The sequence below is a fragment of the Cannabis sativa genome, chromosome X, assembly GCF_029168945.1.
Source record: "Cannabis sativa cultivar Pink pepper isolate KNU-18-1 chromosome X, ASM2916894v1, whole genome shotgun sequence".
Classification (NCBI taxonomy): Eukaryota; Viridiplantae; Streptophyta; class Magnoliopsida; order Rosales; family Cannabaceae; genus Cannabis; species Cannabis sativa.
The window spans coordinates 79,125,629-79,145,687 of NC_083610.1; the positions used below are offsets into that span (position 1 = coordinate 79,125,629).

Consider the following 20,059-nt stretch of genomic DNA (forward strand, 5'->3'; position numbering starts at 1 on the left):
TAAGTTATATTTATGCTACTTTGATTATTTTGTCAAATATATAAGCAATTAAGCATGTATAGGGAAAAATGAACCATCGAATCGAACCGGGGCCAAATCATTTTCGACTTTAGCTAGTGTCGTGTGCTTCAATGTCTTACATCACAATTACCACTTTGATTTTTATTTATTTATTTATAAATTAAATAAATACTTTCATGTCTTTTTTTTTTTTTTTTTTTTTTTTTTTTTTGATTCAAGCGTTTATATATTACACAATACATAACCCACTCGAACCCGAACCTCCAACACACACGCACTCTATGGGCCACTGGAAATTTGTCAGTGGTATAAATACTTTCATGTCTTGAATTATAGAAATATATTATGTGTATATATATGTCTCAAATTTAAATATTTATTATACCCATATCCAAATTCATGAATAATAATTAGTGGGGAATTTCGAATTGGATTTGGTTTTTACATTTTTTCCAAGTTGGAGTTGAGATATGATAAAGCTTGGTTGGATGCTGATGTAGATAGGGCACCAACTTAATATATATGTATAAATATTATTGTGAACATCATGATACAATTTCTCTTAAAAGCAATTAGTTATAGGCTCTAAACCAGGGAATTAAGGTAAAGATGAATAGAAAGTTTAATATAATGTGCAAGAAGAAGGTAGTTTTGTTTTATCTATTCAACATCATTTAGGATATGTTTATAGTAAGTACATTAGTGTTTGAAAGAACATTGAAATCACGTACAAATATCTTGTGTCAAGTGATTTAATTTTCTGCAATTATTTTTATATTTTGCCAGTTCTGAATCGTTTATGCAAAACTGATTTTTGCAGTAACAGAATTACATTCTGCTGCAACAGGCGTAACAGTTTTGTATATATTATATTTCTATAATATTTATAGATATTTGCAAAAACTCAATTTTTTAACTAGATAGAAAGTGTTTGGAGTAAAGTAGTTGAAAAGAAAAGTAAACTATCACAACTAAAAAAAAATTGTAATTGTTACACATGATACTAAGGCAACAAAAATACATTATCTTACAATTTTATTGCAATTGTACACTTTTGGCTATTAAACGTTAACTAAGTTCGTTAAGTGCTAACTCAAAAACATATGACGAGATTAAAAAAAAACTTCTACGTTTTTCTCTTAAAAAAATTATTTGTTTGATTATAGAAAAACTAATTTAGTTTTTCTATTCAAAATTTGTATATTTTTAATTAAAAGAATAGGATAAATAATAGTTATTTAATGCATAGCTTAATAATATGCCATCACATATTTTTGAGTTGACATGGTTAACAACAAAAAAGGTACAGTTGTAATAAAATTGTAAGATAAAATATTTTTATTGCCATTTTTTTTTTATTAAATTATGTGTATTAATTACATACGTTAAGAAAATTTCATCACAAATATTTTTTTTTTTTAATTTTAGTCACAAATTTCATAATAATAAAATATAAGTATATTTTTTTAACTAATGTAATTGAGGACTATGTCTAGTGACTCTAGTCCACATCATGGATATTTACAACAATAAAAGAAAATGGATAAAGAAAGTTTTATTTGCACACCACAAAAATTATAAGTATACTAATATTTAAAAAAAAAAAAAAATCAATCTCAACATTTTTTTTAATTTTTTCTACATTATTTAATGTTAATTTTTATAATTACTTTGTAAAACATTCATATATTTTTTTTTTTATAAATTATGTATAATTTTTAAAAAAAAAATTATTTATTTTTAATTTTTTTATCTTAATATTTAAAATATATTTTATTTTTATTTAATATGTATAATTTTCAAAAACATAAGGAGGAAGAACAAAATTGAAAAGAGAAATTAGTATAAATTAAAGATGTGTTTTTTTTATATAAATAAATAAAATTATCAAAATGGAATTCTTTTATAAGATTTTGAGGGGCAAATAAATCTCCCAAATGAATAATTGACTATGCTTATTACAGCAAAAAAAAAAAACACTATTTACACGTTGATAATAGTTATAGTAGTAAGAAGAACATTTAAAATATTTAATATTATTATTCGTAGATTAATATTTTTTATAGGCGAGACTATTATCCGTATTTATAGTGACATAAATAATTCCAAAATCCAATAACAGTCAAGACAGACCTAAACCTATAGCCAATCAAGATAACAATTAAGCCCACAAATAGAGTTATGTTACAATTTTGCATCTAGATCTGAGTCTAACTCATCAAAATAACAAAGTCTAATCATTTGATTTGGGAAATATTTTTTGGCCAAGAAAGTGAAGAGTGTACCAGGACCAATCCGAATACCTTCTTGGGGTAAGTCGGACGCTGGCAATCGCAGAGTCACTCGGGGAGCTTTTGGGTGATACCTTACGCGGAATCCTCAAGACACAGGACCCCACTGTGTTCGAGTTTGTCCCTACACTGGACCCGCAGAATGCGCACACCACCAAAAGAAGAGTGTCTTTTTGTTCAACGACATATTCTGTGATATTCTTAATATGGGCACGGTTGTAGGGCTGCATATTTGGACCCGCACACCCGAAAAACCCGAGTACCCGCCCCGACCCGATGCCAAAAAAACTGATCCTCGGAAAACCCGTATAGTCGGGTCGGAGGGGTTGGGGTCGTGGTACGGGTGGTGATCGGCGTTGGGGTTCACGTGGGTGGGTGAGGGTGGTTCGGTGAGGGTGGGCGGTTAGATACCCCCAACCCGAAGAGATGATGCGAAGAAATTAAAAACTGTGGGTTTTTTTTTTATTAAAAAATTAATACATTAATAATAAATAATATCTGACTCTTGCTATTCATATTCTAAATGACTCCTTTCGTATTCCACCCACCACCAGACTTCATTATTCAACAAACTATTCAATATGGCTGTTGCACGTGCACATTCATTAATTATCATTTCCAATTTTCCATAGGAATGTACATTTGTAATTGTAATATCACACACACAGTCACCACCACACGACACACACAGTCATTATTCAACAAACTATTCAATATGGCTGCTGCACGTGTACATTTGTAACTATTTAAGCCCAAAAAATATTAATTATTAAAAAAAGGTCCAACCAATGTTAAAAAAAATGGTATTCTTAAAAATTAAATTGTATTTCGGCCCATAAACTAAAAATTCAGGCTCAGCCCAGTAGGACCCGAACCCGAGTACACCCAACCCGAACATAACCGACCCGAACCCGATACACCCGTAAACCCGAACACCGGGTTCGGTTGTAGATTTACAATACCCGATACCCGAAAACCCGAAAATCCGACCCGTGTGCACCCCTACACGGTTGTGCATGATACCTGACATCCTCAATGGTCCCCCTCGTATAGACGGTTGTGCCTCATGAATTGGGCCTCACTCGATTGGCCCAAAGTCAATATATATTATATTTTACCCACTAGTGAGTCTAGTAGACACTTTTAAATTCTACTGGGTTCGGGTTTACCTATATTCAAATTTCACTTATAAATAGAATATTACCTCTTCATACAAAGGGTTGAAAAACAATTTCTAGGATCAAGTCATAAGAATTAAAGTTCATATTCTAGGGAAAAAAATGTTTGTAAAAAATACGTTGGAGTTTTCCTAGCTCAATAATATTGACTCGTGGACTAAACTCATTAATACTCGAACCACGTAAAATTTTGGTCTTCTTCTTCTTTTAATCATCTCTTTCTTAAGCTTAATTATAATATAATTAGTTTCCAAAAATCTCAGTAAATAGAAACTGTTTAGATAATTTTATTTTCAGCATCTTAATTAAAAAAAAATTCAAAAATTAATAAAGTACCAACTATTAATGATTAGTATATGTTGTCATATTTATATATATATAAAAAAAAGAATAACAGTAAAACCTTCAAAAGTTTTACCTCACTACTCACTAGCAACTATCCTAAATTTATTTTTTAGTAGTAAGACCTCTCTTATGTTGTATTATGTTAATAGTTTATCATTTTCATCAAATTTTGGCAGTTAAGTGTCATGATTGAGTGTTCATGTAGCACAATTTTATTGGTCCCTCTAAACAAGTACAAAAAAATAAAAATAATTGATTTAAAAATAAAAATAAAAATAAATCATTCTAGAACAAATAAAAATTAATAAATAAATATATGTATAAAAAATACTAAAAATAAAGAGCATTTTCAATAGAGACGCTACGAAGGATGTTTGATGATATGGATATATTTTTAACATTTTTTAATTAATGCTTACCATTGAAATGAAAAGAATGTCATACCATAACATCTTTTATATTTTCTCTTTCTTATTTTTTTATTATTATTTTATCATAAGCAAAATTTATTTATTAAATATACATTAAATAATAATATAATATTATTTTAATAATTTTTAAAGGTGCTTACCACTAAATTATTTTAGAACAAAAAAGTGTTAAAATAATGTTGAAAAAAAATAAAATAATATAATATATTGAACTTTTTTAAGTTTTAACCAAAAAAAGTAACAATATTACAAAAATACTTCCAGCTGGACAAATAAACAAATATACCGCCCAAATAAAAAAAAATTACACAAATAACACTTACACACACCTTCAATCCAAGATCCATGCTTCCTGGGCAACTATCGCGCAACCATGCAGCAACCTAATGCAACCGAAACAAAAATTCAACCAGAAAGAGAACCACCATTAATTTCAGCAACTTCACCTGAGAAGACAACCAGAATCAATCAAAACACGGGTTGTTTCGAATTCATGAAAGAAGTTGTAAAAAACTACTACGAAACTAAAATTTAACCAGAAATACAGTTTAATTTGCATAAAACTAATGTCTTGATTTCAATTTTCAAATCAATGAAAGGTAGATCTCAAAAATTTGAACTTGAGTTCCCAAACAATCCAACTCAAGTATAATCCAGAAAAAAATCACATCGATACTATATTAAAATGTTTATCCTAGTGTATTTCCGTTGTTTTCCAAATTTCTAATGGTGAATTTGTTCATATTAAATTATAAAGAGACAAGTAGATAGAGTTACGTACGTGGAAACACTATTCTGATTTTTAATGTTTCACAATAGTTGCATTACAGTTGCATAAACATTTTGCTAATAGTTATTTCGTTTGATTGAAACCTTTGTCTGATGCAACCTTCAGCCAACTACCCAGCAACTACCCAGAAACTTTCGTCTAATGCAACCTTCGGCCAACCACCTAGCAACTACCCTGCAACCATCGTCTGATTGAAACTTTCATCTGATGCAACCACCACGTAACTACGCAGCAACCACCCTGCAACCATCGTCTGAATATTGTGTAAGTGATCATGTAAGTGGTATTTTAGTAATTAAAATTACATAAAAGGTATAAATATTGTCCACACCTTATGGAAGTATTTTTGTAAATAAAGTGTCAATTTATATTTTCTATGTATTCCTAGTATTAGGGGTGTGCAGAAAGACATCCAATCCAATCTCAACCGACTGATCCAATAGAATTAGATATCCAATCATAATTGGATCGGATCGGATGAAATTTTAAAAATCCAATTGGATCGGATCGGATGTTGGATAAGACATCTGATCCTATGGATAACCGAACCGATCCAATCCAATATCATCCAATGTCCATCAAATCATATTTAATATTTATAATTTTATATATTTAATTATTTTGTTTTAAAAAAATATATTAATTATTAATATGTTTTACTGTGCACCTACACACATTGATTTAATATTTTATATAATATTTGCATTTGATGTATTGGACTAGTTTATTAAGACTTTTGCTTATTAAGTTAGATTTTTGTTATATTTTTATTATGGGATTATGAAAATTAGGTTGAATTTGGATTAAACTATTGTTTATTATTGGATTATTAGGCTTTAAATTATGTTTTTTCATATTTTTTTTTCTTTTGAATGAAATCAGCCTAAATAGTGGCTAAAATGGATTGGATTCATCCATTGGATCCATTGGATGGATCCAATCCAATCCAATAAAAAACCAGTTAAAGCATCCAATGGATGAAACCGATCTAATCCAATACATCCATTGGATCGGATCGGATGACTCAATTCAATTGGATTGGATCGGATGATAAAATCCAATATCCAATAAATAATTAGATTGGATTGGATGGGTCCAAATCCATTGGATGTGATACAATGAACACCCCTGAATATATTTGTAAGTAACATCAAAATTTTTATTACTGTTAAACAATGTCACCATTTGGAGAGATGCTCTAATTTCGTAAACCTAAACAACAATTACCCTCTCTCTCGTCTGCAAGCCCATACAACAATCACGAGCCGACTGGCCGCCTCCTCCTTCCCCATCGCTCGCATTCTCTCAAAGCTCTGACTGAACCTAGAGGTCTCACACCGCTAGCGATCTCTCCCCCCATTGTTCTCATTTTTTTATATTTTTTCTTTTGTTCAAATTTTCAGATCTTTCGCCGCTAGTAATGGCTCCCACTGGTGGTCTATTTCTTCATCGTCTTGTCGGCTTTGATTGGGGTTTCTGGTTCAGCTTCGATTGGGATTTTTGGGGTTTCCAGACAATTTCTTTCTCATCTTGTCGACTTAAAGTGGTGGTTGAAGTTAGGTTTTCTTCAGTGGGGGTGGTTTCGGTGTTGATGATGATGATGATTCTTCTGGTATTTTGTGCTTCGATCTCTATTATTTTCAAAATTATTTTATTTTTCTGTTTCATGTTTTGATTTTGTTGAACAGGGTTTCGACGAAAAAGAAATTGTGAAGGATATAATTTACAATTCAAAGAGCCCTAGTTTTCTTTATTCCCACATTCATCCTCAATTTTAGAGAAATCATTTTGTCCCTGGATCTAGCTGTTGCAAATTTGGGTGATTTTGACTAGTTTTTGCAACTCGTTCTACTTAGTGGTTCTTCAAGTTGTTGAAGAAATTTACCCAATTTTTGTTTTTTTTAGAGTTATTTGCGGCATAACCTCCTAAAGTGGGCAGGTTTTTGCAACTAACCCCCAATTCTAAAATTTTTGTGGTAAGACCTCCTAAATCCAAGTTCTGTTAGCACTTAGCCCCTTCCGTCCATTTTTGGCTGTTAACTGCCATGGTGGAATGTCCACGTGTACACTGCACAATTTTATTGGTCCACGTAATAAATATTTAAAATTAAAATAAAATTTTTAAAAATTTCAAATTAAAAAAAAAATTATATATTTTTTTATTTTTTTTCTTTTCTTTCTTCTTCTTTTTCTAACCCTAGCCGATTGCTTCTAACCCTAGCCGACCCCCCGCCCCCCCAAATTCAGCCATCATCGTCCCCATCATTCACCTCAGAAACCCTACCCGCCGCCTCCTCCTCCTCCTCCTCCTCCTTCTTCTTCTTCTTCTCTGCTAAAAAAAACAAAGAATAGGAATGGTCAGTTTGACATTCCCAAGCCTATTTGACTCAGCCATATCACACCTCTTCAAACAATAATCATACACACACAAAAAAACTATGTCAATTCAACTCTAACTCTCATGTTCTAATAAAAATACACACAAAGTCACAAAATAAAATGCAAATTTAAAAAAAGCACCCAAACACTCGTTTTCTGCCATTACTATCTCAACCAAACAAAATGCAAACAAAATACACACAAACACTCGTTTTCTGCCATTACTATCTCAACCAAAGCATCCATTCACGATCAATTTAAAAAAAACGAAAGAAAAAGGAGAGGTGTTTATCGATGGCCTTGGGGATGAATCCTCGGCCGAAGGATGCGACAGGGTAGGAAATTTGAATAAGGAGGGACCGACGCACGGATGGGGAGGGGTTGAGGTTGCTGCTGGGGCGGAGATATAGGTCGTGATGGGGGTGGATTTGTGAAGGGACGAGCGAGATTTGTGGTTGCTGTAGAGGTCGTAGTTGCAGCCGGAGCGGTGGTACCAGCGGCGGGTAGGGCTGAGAGAGAAGAAGAAGAAGAAGAAGAAGAAGAAGAAGAAGAAGAAGAAGAAGAAGAAGAAGAAGGAGGAGGAGGAGGAGGAGGAGGAGGGGGCAGCGGGTAGGGCTAAGAGAGAATGAGAAGAGAAAGAGGAATTAGGGTTTTGTTAATTTTTATTTTTTTTAAATTGTTTTTTAATTTTAAAGAAAAATAAATTTTTTTTATGTTTTATTTTTTATTTTTAAAATAATTATTTTTTTAATTTAATTTTAAATATTTATTACGTGGACCGATAAAATTGTGCCACGTGTACACTGTGTACACATGAACATTCCACCATGGCAGTTAACAGCCAAAAATGGACGGAAGGGGCTAAGTGCTAACAGAATTTGGGTTTAGGAGGTTTTACCACCAAAATTTTAGAATTGGGGTTTAGTTGCAAAAACTTGCCCACTTTAAGAGGTTATGCCGCAAATAACTCTTTTTTTTAAAGAGCTATTCAGTGTGGGTTTGTTGTTATATTTGAGGGTTTGCAATGGAGTACGGGCTTTCAGATAGCTAGCATCAGTGGTCTAAATATTAGAGAGAGAGTCACTGAAGGAAAAAAGAATAGAGATCGAGAAAAAAAATAATAAAAAAAAACATTTTTTTATTTTTAGATATATTTTTTTTTTTTGTGAATTAATAAAATTATGTCACACTGTATAAACATTATGTTATATTAACATGGACAATTTAATTTAGATGTTAACATCTAAATAACAAACTGTTTAGTTTTTTGAAATTTAATTGTCAAAAAAATAAGTTTGAGAAGTTAATTACTAATGAGGTGAATCTTTTGGAAGTTTTTCACAATTAATTCTTAAAAAAATTGTAACCGAGGTGGAATCATCGTGTGACTACCTTAGACCATATTCAATGGTAGTATTTTTTAAAGATGTTCAAAATTTACATATTATTTAAAAATATAATATTTTATTTTATTTTTCTTTTATATTATTTTTGACAGTTTTATTTCTAAAAATATTCTAATGTATAGTATTTTTAATTTTACATATTATTATTGATATATATCTTAATTTTTAGTTACAATAATTTTTTATTAAAATAAAAATGATTAGCACCAATGTTATAATATAGCATCCATGTAAATTTTTAGAGTAATATTTTTTTTTTTTTAAATGATATAGCATCTCAATATTTTATGAAATAATATGTCTACCTCAATATTTTATGACATAATATGTCTACTTCACTGAATATTTTTAAAATTTTATTATTAGAAATGCTCTAAAACAGAGATGTACCGCTAAGGAATTGGTAGCTCGATGGTTCCACACAAAAGCCATTGAAAGGTTAACCACACAAAAGCCTCCACATGTATATCTGAATTCCATATTTTTTGCTTTATGGATATTGAACTCAACAGCTATCAACCGTTGGATTAAAGGACTTTAAATATGAGCTATTACATGTATGTGACATGTCACGTGTGAAAACAAAAAGTTTATAAAGAAGAAATATTAGTTGTATGATGATAGGTGTTTATAAAATAGTTAATCTAATTTAATTTACACAATTTAATTCAATTCAATTCGTAAAATATGAATATTTACATTTATATAAATTGGATTGGATTAGAAAATACAAAACAATTATGTAAATTGGATGTTTATTTTATATATAATTTTCTTCTTTACATGTAAAATAAAATTAAACATTTTTTTATATATACATTTTTTTTTTGAATTATTATTTGTTATTTTATTTATTTTAATTTTTTGTTAGATATATAAAATAATAATAATTTATTTTATTTTATTTTATTATTAGTTATGATAAAAAATAATATATTTTTAATAAATATTAAATAATTTAATATTAAAAAGTAATCAATTTAAAATAATTAATTCACACTTTTATAAATTTGATTAGATTAGATTATTTGAACTATTATACAAATTTAATTGAATCTGAAATATAAAATTCTCACTCAGTGCAATAGAATTATTTGAACACCCCTAAAATTGATCGGTTGCCATGGGTTTACTAAAAACTTAACTTTCGTTCATAGTCTGTAGTAGTGATAGTGAACTCTGAAATATCTCATCCTTTTTATTATTTTTTCTAACATATATATAATTATTTAAAGCACTAATTATACTTTTTTAAAACAAAAAAAGCACTAATTATACTAATAGATAATTTCAAATATATATAATATATATTTTTTAATTTTTAAAATTAAGATGTGATATATATGAACAACATCATCCAGGCACACCAGCACACGAGAGGATATGAATGAAGCTTTTTAAAACTATTAATTAAAGTTGAGACACCACTCAAAATTTGCAAATAGGGACAGTCGCCTTTTTATTTACCTTTTTCTTTCTATTACTTTTAAATAATTATACATGTAAAACATAAATTGAATGATATTCTCATGCTATTCCTCTCTCTCTCTCTCTCACTATTCATAAATAAATAAATCTTGAAAGATTTTCTTTTAGTTATTTTGCAAGAAAAAATCTCGATATATAGTTATTACAATAATTGAATAATTGATTAGCAATTATTATATTTTATATATATTAATAATTAATAATAGTGAGTGGCCAAGAACAAAAAGGGTAGGAATTATTGAGGTGTTATATACCATATATACCTACCATATTTCAAAAACTCCAATAATAGCAATAATAATAATCGGCTATAACCAGAGAAATAATGGCCACCATGTATATGCATAGGTCTATGATCACAGCAATGGTTTTTCTGATCATCACTAATATTCTCATCAACAGGGGTAAGTAATAATAATATATTAGTAATAAGTATATAGTATTTATTATTAATAATAATAATAATAATAATAAATATTTGGGGTGGAGCAGGAATTTGTGAAAATTGCAGTTTGGACAACATAAACATCGGAACAGTGAGAAGTGGAAGAGAGATAAATGGGAAAGCAGAGTGGAACGTGACAGTGATTAACACGTGCGAGAATTGTGGTCAGAGTGAGATCAAATTGGGTTGTGAGGGTTTTCAGACAGCCAAGCCAGTGGATCCGGCCACCTTCCTCGACCAAGGCCACGGCCAGTGTCTCCTCATCAACGGCTCAATTCTCAATCCTAAAGCTACTGTTCGATTCTCCTATGCTTGGGATCCTCCTTTTCTCTTTTTCCCTCTCCACTCTCGTATTCCTACCTCTTGTAATTCCTAACTTTGTTGTTTTTATATATGTCTTGTCGTTTAATTACTTTCAGGGCTTGTATTATACTATATACTACTTTGTGTTTCTGTGCTCTAGCTTCAATATATATTTATTTTAGTACATCCTTAAAACATAATGTACAAATAAAACTAAAATCAATCGCAAAATTAAAACTAGAACTTAATTGAAATTAGATAAAAAAAAAAATTTAGCTCGAGAAAGAATGAATCATGAATCTTTATTGCTTGAATGGTCAATAGTACACAGTTGAATATGTCTAAGAATAAAACTCTACACGGTGAATAATTATTAAAAAATATTTCACATTGAGGGATATCACTTCTAGAGTGATATTTTCATTACGTCCCTCCACACATTTACTATGATCTTGGACACTCTTTCTCTAAACTTGAATCTGAAACTGAAGTATGAGCCTAGGAGATTAAAGATCAGAACCCAAAACTCTGAAATCTCTTTGAGAATAGAGGAACACCTATTTATAGCTGTTGGCGAGGTCTCCTTTAAGTTGGTATTAAAACCAACTGTTATAACTAATAATAGCTTTCTCCAGATTCATCTGATGAGCAAATAGATGGACCTACTGACTTGACAGGTTAAGTGAGTTTAATCCCAACAATTTCACCTGATTAGACTCACTTAATCTCTGATCCAAAAGAAATGAGTGAGGACATTGAATTTCCTGAATGCTCAACAAGTTTAGACGATGCCTAAACTTGTCTCTAGTTACACTTTTAGTGAAAATATCTACAGGGTTATCATGTGTGCTTATTTTCTTCACTTGCACCTGCTTGGATGACACAATACCCTTATAAAGTGTAATTTGATATAAATATGCTTTGACCTCTCATGAAGCATTGGATTTTGCATGAGATGCAAAGCACTTTGATAATCACAATAGACTGTGATATCCTTAGATTTGAAACCTAACTCCTCTGTCAACCCCTTAAGTCATATAGTCTCTTTGATTGCTTCTGTAGCAGCCATGTATTCAGCTTCTGTTGATGACAAGGCTACTACTTTCTGTAGGTTAGATTTCCAGCTGATGCAGCCCCCAAGAGTAGTGAACACAAATCCTGTTAGGCTCCTTCTAGTGTCTAAGTTTGCTACAAAATCTGAGTCCACAAAACCAATGATTTCTTCCTTGTACTGGTTCCCCTTACTAAACACAATACTAGTGTCCATAGTACCTTTCAGGTACCTCATTGTCCATTTCAGTGCTTCCTAATATTTAAGGCCAGGGTCTGAAATGTATCTACTGACCATACTCATGGCATGAGCTAAGTCTGGTCTTGAACACACCATGGAATACATGAGACTCCCAACAAAACTTGCATAAGGAACTTTGCTCATCTTGGCTCTTTCTGCATCTGTTTTTTGTGACTGAGATGCAGACAACTTGAAGTATTGAGCAAGTGGTGTTGCAACTGGTTTGCACTTGACCATGTCAAACTTACTCAATACTTTCTGTAGGTAGGCAGCTTGAGAAAGTATTGGCATGCCAGGCTTTGGTCTCTTTATGTCTATCCCAAGAATTCTCTTTGCTTTGCCAAGATCTTTCATCTCAAACTCATCACTAAGTTTCCTTTTCAGCTTTTCAATCTCTGACATTGCTTTGCTAAAGATCAGTATATCATCAACATAGAGTAGCAAGTAGGTTTGATTATTGAAATACACACATGAGTCATACTTGCTTTTAGTGTATCCAATATTCTACATATAGGTGTCAAACCTCAAGTTCCATTGCCTAGGTGCATGCTTGAGGCCATAAAGAGACTTCTTGAGTAGACATACCTCATTTGGGTTCCCATTGTCAAAGCCCTCAGGTTGTTGCATATAGATTTCCTCTTCTAATAACCCATGTAAGAAAGTTATCCTTGCATCCATATGTTCAATCTCTAGGTCTATGCTTGCTGCCTTTGCCATCATGGCTCTGATTGAAGCTTGCTTAACCATTGGAAAGAAAATCTCATTGTAATCGATACCTTCCTTCTGAGTGAACCCTTTAAAACCTTGCCTTGAATCTGGTAGGCTCATTCCATGAACATTCTTTATGCTTGAAAAGCCATTTACATCCTACCAGCTTGTAGAACTCTAGTTTCTTCACAATAATCCAGGTTTTATTCTTCCTAAGAGACTGCATCTCTTCTTAGATGGCCTGCAGCCATGGTTCAGCATCTTTACTTGTCATAGCTTCTTGAAAGCTAGTGGGTTCTAAACTGTCAACCTCTTCTACAATCATAAGTACATATATAATGAATTCATCATAACCAAAATGGTCAGGGGCTTTTCTCTGTCTAGCTCTTGCTGATCTTCATTGTCTTCTCCTTTTGTTACCTCAGTTCCATCTGGAACAACATTAGTTGATGATGTAGGATCAATCTGCTCCACCTCAATCTGGACATTCTCATCTGAAACAGCTTCACTGTCTTTGGAAGTGCTCTTGGTTTTCATGGCCATTTCATCTTCCTTAAAAACAACATCTCTACTTATCAAGTACTTCTTGAATCCAGGTTTTAAATACCACACTCTATATCCCTTAACCCCTTCAGGGTAGCCAAGAAATATGCATCTCAATGCTCTAGGCTGCAACTTATCTTGTCTAACATGCACAAATGCAGTACATCCAAACACTTTCAGGTGATCTATGTTTGGAGATTTATCTATCCATAACTCTTGTGGGATCTTGAAGTTGTTTGGCACAGATGGTGATCTGTTGATTAGGTAGCAGGCTGTTTTAAAAGCTTCTCCCCAAAAGGTTCTGTCTAAACCAACTCCTAGTAACATGCACCTAACCCTCTCAATCAATGTTCTATTCATCCTCTCAGCAACACCATTTTGCTAAGGGGTTTTGGTCACAGTTCTATGTCCCTGGATTCCCATTTTGGCACACAATTCCTTGAACTCATTTGAGAAGTACTCAAGGCCATTGTCAATCCTTAAGACCTTGATTGGAGGTAATGAAATAAAAAAGAAACAATTTTTATTTCATTCCTTTGTTTCGTTATATTTTAAAGTATTAAAATATCATTCCAATGAAATAATTTTTCTATCATTTTGGTGTAATGACTATTCCATTTTGAAATGGAATGAATGACCATTTCAATGTAAGATGAGAAAATTTTTAATAATTTTTTTTACCATTTTTTATGTGTTTCAAATTTAATTCCATTCTACTCTTATTCTTATTCTCATTCTCATTGCTATTCATATATTTTTATTTCATCCAACCGAACGCCACTTAAATTGATACCATGTTAAAAACAATGGTAAAGAGAATTATTTCCTATGTATTTCATTAAGAAAATAATATATATTTATACACATTAGGTAAACTATTGTAACAAACTAGGAAAATAATGAAAACTAATTAGTCCTAATTTCTAATTAACAATATAATACAGTTGATAGTATTTAGTTACTAATGTCACCATATTTAAGGCGTTATCAATAAATTATCCACACTTTTCCCATGGAGATGGTCCTGTGGAGGTCTACTTGTAATGGAGAAACTAAAATATAAACTAAAGTAGTTGTAGAATTCCCTGTACGGACAATATGCGGGAAATGGGATTAAAATTCTTAACAAGATGGAGATCGTGGGAGAACGCCCCACCAATTCCTCACCCCATCCGTGTACATATAAATCGATTTATAAATTAAGAACATTAAAACAAACAATGCCTTCTATTTAAACCATTTTTATTGGAGATCACTGATATTCTATTTTAACTCTTCCATCAATTCAGATTAGCATTGAGGCCAATACATAAGATGAATCGTTGGGATGAAAGGATAGGCAGTCAAACATGGGTAAACCCTAAAAAGAATTGAGGCCAATATCTAAATAAATCTACAAGAACCATTTTGTCAATCTCTTCTCACAAATCATTCACCGCAAGGAGTTCGACGCCCAAGAACTACCACTGAACTAAGATTTGATGTCTTCTTGACAAGCCATATGCATCTCCTTAATTAGGCTAGAGAACACACTTTGTCTGATAAAAGAGTTAAATGTCAGTTTCGTCAAGCAGAAATCACAACTTCTACCCACATATTTGAGCAAAAACTTTCAAGAAGCAAATTTACCTTGTCTAATGCTACCACAGCAAAATCGATTGTCATCTATATATGTTGCTTGTAGACCCATCATCCACGAACCTATTGATATATCATCATGAGCATAAACCTTCAACGACGCGCTGTATGCACAAGTAAACAAAATAAATATTAGACTGTGACTTGGAACTATTGGTTGATACCAAAGTGATGCAATTTAGTATTTGAGTTAATAACTGCTGGTGCATTCAGTTGGAGTATTAACCATAACTGTACTTGATACAATATCCCACACAATTTTACAAGGTTTGGCTGTTTATAAATAGTAAAACTGCTTGGCTTGCCAAGAAGTTGATGACTAACCTGTTTATGTAGACATACTGAGCCAAACTCTTGGAGAGAATCAAAAGAGAACCAGATGCATGCCGGAAGTACCTGAAGAAAAGAAAAATCAAGAAAGGCGATTACAGTTGATGCAGAACACAAGTGTTATAAGCGTACATACATAAATGCATATATAAGGAGCATTAGAAGCACACTGAATCAAATATAACATCACTTACGATTTCTCATCACCAAATTTCCACCATTCAGGTTCATACCAAGGCTTTCCCCTAAATTCAAATCAATAAAACCTTCTGATTAATTTAGGTTGTAGTAAGCAAAAAACAAATCTGAAAAATTCACAGCTAATAATTAATAAAAAAATATGACGGAACTAGAAAACAAGAAATCTACACATGCAAAAGTGAAGCGGGTAAATAACAGGATATGGCACAATAACAAAAAGTGGTCAATTTTAATATGCCATTTTATCTTTGTCTAAACAGAAACAATTTTAGTCTTTTAATACACATAATAGAGAGGATCTATTCTATTAGACTTCTACATGTTAGCACCAACCTAAGCTTGTTGCAACATGTTACAATTTCAAAGCACAACTTTTGGAGCCAAAATTTCAAGCGAGTAGCGATGCGTTGCCTACTAGGTGGCGAAACATCACCACTCATACGACAGTATCATCTCTTTGAACCTGAGACATATTATCGCCTAGGGACAGGTGACATAACGCTGGTTCACCTGAATTTTGATCCTCCCGAAACTGCTAAATTGCTCCTAACATGTTTAGATGTTTTTATATACCTCAATGTATTCATTCAAACTCAATTTTGTCAAATTTGCCAATGTTTAGATGTTTTTATATACCTCCGTGTAATTTTTCTCAATAATAGTACAGCTCCTTGTGTATTGTTCACTTTTATATTGACAAATCATAACAATAATTACTCGATGAGGGCATGATCACTATAGACTCACAAGGAAAATAGGATATTACACAAGAATAAAGTCTAGTTAAGGTATAACGTAATACATACTCTTCAGCTACAACATCTCCTGACTTCATGCAACCAATATAAGAACTGTTCTGATCACGGCGACGTTCAAGAAGTTCAATTAGCCCCTCTGTTATGTTAACAAAAATATGTAAATAATATGATAAAAAAATTATTGATCAATAAAGAAGGCCTACATTACAATATATATTGCAAGAGTGAAAAATATAGAAAAGCTCAACCAAGATCAAGGTCAATGTTGTCATCAACTTTAACATAGAAGTCTGCATTCCAAGTTTGAACCGCTGTGCTAAAGAAGAACTTAGCTTTCTTGGGCAACTCTTCTTCAGCTTCCTCGTGACCTTCCTAATATCAATCAAACATATCCAAAACTATAAACTTCTATGTTTAAGTCAATCGAACAATTATTATTAATAACCAACTCTAAATAGAATATTGAACTTTTTCCACCATCGAAAATCAACAAATTAATTACTGTTTCAAATAATAGTTAATTGGTAAATAAGACATTGTCATGTAATATTCACAAAGAATCTTTTTGTCTTTTAGAATCCTTTGTTTTCTCGCTTTGCAAAGCTATTACACTATAAATTCTGGTACAATTGGTTCAATATCATTACATAACAAAATTATGGAAATATTAATACCACATACAAATACATGCTCATATATATAGAGAGAGAATAAAAGCTGTGAAGTTGTAATAGCAGCAACTGAAATTATAATGCTTACCAGAATAAAAAAATCTTTTGTTGAACGATTTTCCACATCAATATTACGATCTAAGCTATCACCCCGGTTAGCACTATCATTTCAACAAAAAAAAAAGAAGAGAATGAGAGAAATTTGTAAAATAATATAGTCTCATCATTGATGCTGTTCAACAAATAAAACCACAAATTACATAAATAAGAATAAGAAAGCACGAAATCAATTAATAACAGAGATTAAAGTTTGAGGAAAACCTCCGACCAATTACAAAACGTATGACTACACCTCTTTCTTCTAGTTTTTTCAAAGCATCTCCTGCAAAAACCAAATAGTACACTTAAAACATATTACTGTTATGGAAAGACAAACATACTCCTGAAGCAAAAGCATTGTAATTTGCAATAATCAGCCTTTTTAGTTTTCTTTTCTTCTTCAGACTAATCCAAAATTTGTACTTCACACCTGCTTAACATATTTTAAATTATTAAAACATCAAGCATGGAACATATTTTCTGATCCCAACTAACCTCTAGGCATCCAAGATCCTCTAAACACATTTCTCTTCAATCGACTGCCAAATCCAGTATACACTCCAATAACAGCTAGAATTCGGGATGAGGAAGAGCCACTTTGTTGCAAATGGTTCTTCAGATACCCTTGACTCTTCGCTAATGTAAGATCCATCTCAGCTTCTACAATCCTTCTCTCCAAATCTCTAAAGACCAATATAATTAATCCATATAAAAAAATACTTGATGAAATGCAATTTCATGAAAACCGATTAGACAGGGAACTTACTTGCAGCCAAGGACTGCCAACTTATCGTCAACTGATAGGACTCTGGGTCTCTATTAACAAAAGCAGGGGGACATCATAATCAAACAAAGGATATTTATATTGAAGATAAAGAAGACACAAAGAAATCTTATTACACAGTTGATCTTCACTAGTAACTAGTCTAAACTCTTTTTCAGTAATTTAAAAAGGAAAACCATTTACAACAAATTCTCATCATTTTAGTACTAATCAGATCACACCACATAGATCCCCAGACAAACCTGACCAGCATTTTTCTTAAGAAGATCAGCTAGTAACATTCTGTTTTCCGCGTCCTGCCACAACCTGAAGCATTATAAAACAAAGTATTGAGTGTAGTAGAATAACAACAAAAATACCAATGAAATTAAATTTCCTTAAGGCATCCATATATGTGTATTAAGAACCTCGAAATTGACCTGATTTTATATTATAGCCAAAATCAGCATATAACGACTTCACAGTTAAGAAATAGAAAATTTCCGAAATCTACATTTGTTATCTGTTTAGTTTCAACTTGTTCAACAATACAAAATTTCCTAAACTTTCTCGCGAGCCAAACAAGGAAATAAAGAAAACTGAACAGAAATAAAAAAAAAAAAAAAAAAAAAAAAAAAAAAAATATGAGAGAGAGGAGATAAGGTAGAATCGGACCTTCCAGCTACATAGAGCCAAGCAATGCATGAAAACAAAGCCATGAGTAGAGAAGGTTTTGACGTGTGAAGAGGCTTTGACCTCCATCGTCTCTCTGATTTCGTCGTCGGCAAGCTCTCCATCTTCTCACAGAGAGAGAGAGACCCAAAGTAACAGTAATAGAATCGAATAGACCAACCAAATACTCTCTTTATTATTATTATTAATTATTAATTATTAATATTTCTGCAAATGAACGAATTAGTTTCCGACAACAACATTTCAAATCTTTCTCAGAATGTTCAGTACCGAAGTCGTTCAACTTCTTCCACTGGGAAAGTAAGATGAATGTCATTTGGGCCTTTTATGGGCCTTATTATTATTAGTGGAAGAAAAAAACCAGGCCCATTTCATAAAAGATATTTTTTTATAGAAAAAATATGAAAATTAATGATTTTTTTTAATAAATGAAAATTAATGATATTTAATTTGAATGAATATTGAAATTAATGATATTGAATGAAAAAAAAAATAGTTAGTGGAATTAGTTTCAAACTTTGACATTTTGAATCTCAATTGAGGATTGAAAATATTTAGGCAAATTAAATAAATTTTAAGATATAGTCCATACAGTAAATTCAAACAAAAAATTTATCAAAGCGTCTACAATGAAATAAAATAAAATCCTAGTAAGTCTTCACTCTTCATAAATTAATCATCAAAGAAGTGTGAAATATAATAGGTTCTGAACTAAATTAGTATCTGAAAAAAATCTATCTATCAATAGCTATCATTATGGACAGACCCGGCCCTGGGCATAGGCGGGCTAGGCCTGTGCCTAGGGCTCACCCAGCCCAGGGGCCCAAATTTTTTTTTTCCTCTTTTAAAATTATACCTTTCTTTTACCGATTTTGAAAAATACCATTTTTTCAAGTGAAAATTACATCAAATATGGGTTTTTAAAATTTTATTACTTAAATATGGCAGTTTTAAGTTTGAGTAATTTGTATGGCATTTTTTCTTTTTTGGGCTTTTATATGGGTTTGGGATGTCATATTTTAGTAAATGATTCTTTAAAATCCCATATTTAATGCAAAAGAATCAGATTTTTCTCTTCTTCAACCCCAAATGCTACTTTCTCTCTCTCCAATCAACTCTACGCAGACTAAAATCGAAGTTCTTCGCTGAATCTTTCCCTTTCTTCTCTTTCTTCGGCGACCGATCGTTGCTAGCTCCGGCGACCAAATCAATATTGCTAGCTTCGGTGACTGATCAAATCCCCACAAGCAACCGTTACTAGATCCGACATGTTCCTCTCACGCGACT

The 20,059-nt window shown here is 31.8% G+C and overlaps 2 protein-coding genes across 2 annotated transcripts; one reads left to right on the top strand and one right to left on the bottom strand.

The window, feature by feature from the left end:
- Positions 1–10,412: 10,412 nt before the first annotated feature.
- Positions 10,413–11,272, top strand: LOC115698943 (TPD1 protein homolog 1B). Its single transcript, XM_030626152.2, has 2 exons — positions 10,413–10,733; positions 10,822–11,272. Exons 1-2 carry the CDS (start codon positions 10,655–10,657, stop codon positions 11,148–11,150), a joined length of 408 nt encoding a protein of 135 aa, XP_030482012.1. The 5' UTR covers positions 10,413–10,654; the 3' UTR covers positions 11,151–11,272.
- A 3,435-nt stretch (positions 11,273–14,707) lies between these two features.
- On the bottom strand, positions 14,708–19,050 carry LOC115698949 (hydroxyproline O-galactosyltransferase HPGT3). The gene is made up of 12 exons (XM_030626162.2): positions 18,755–19,050; positions 18,343–18,406; positions 18,083–18,132; positions 17,812–17,999; positions 17,539–17,599; positions 17,306–17,378; positions 16,795–16,918; positions 16,595–16,682; positions 15,782–15,832; positions 15,582–15,653; positions 15,249–15,361; positions 14,708–15,157 (listed from the first exon to the last, which is right to left on the bottom strand). Exons 1-12 carry the CDS (start codon positions 18,874–18,876, stop codon positions 15,135–15,137), a joined length of 1,029 nt encoding a protein of 342 aa, XP_030482022.2. The 5' UTR covers positions 18,877–19,050; the 3' UTR covers positions 14,708–15,134.
- Positions 19,051–20,059: the final 1,009 nt, after the last annotated feature.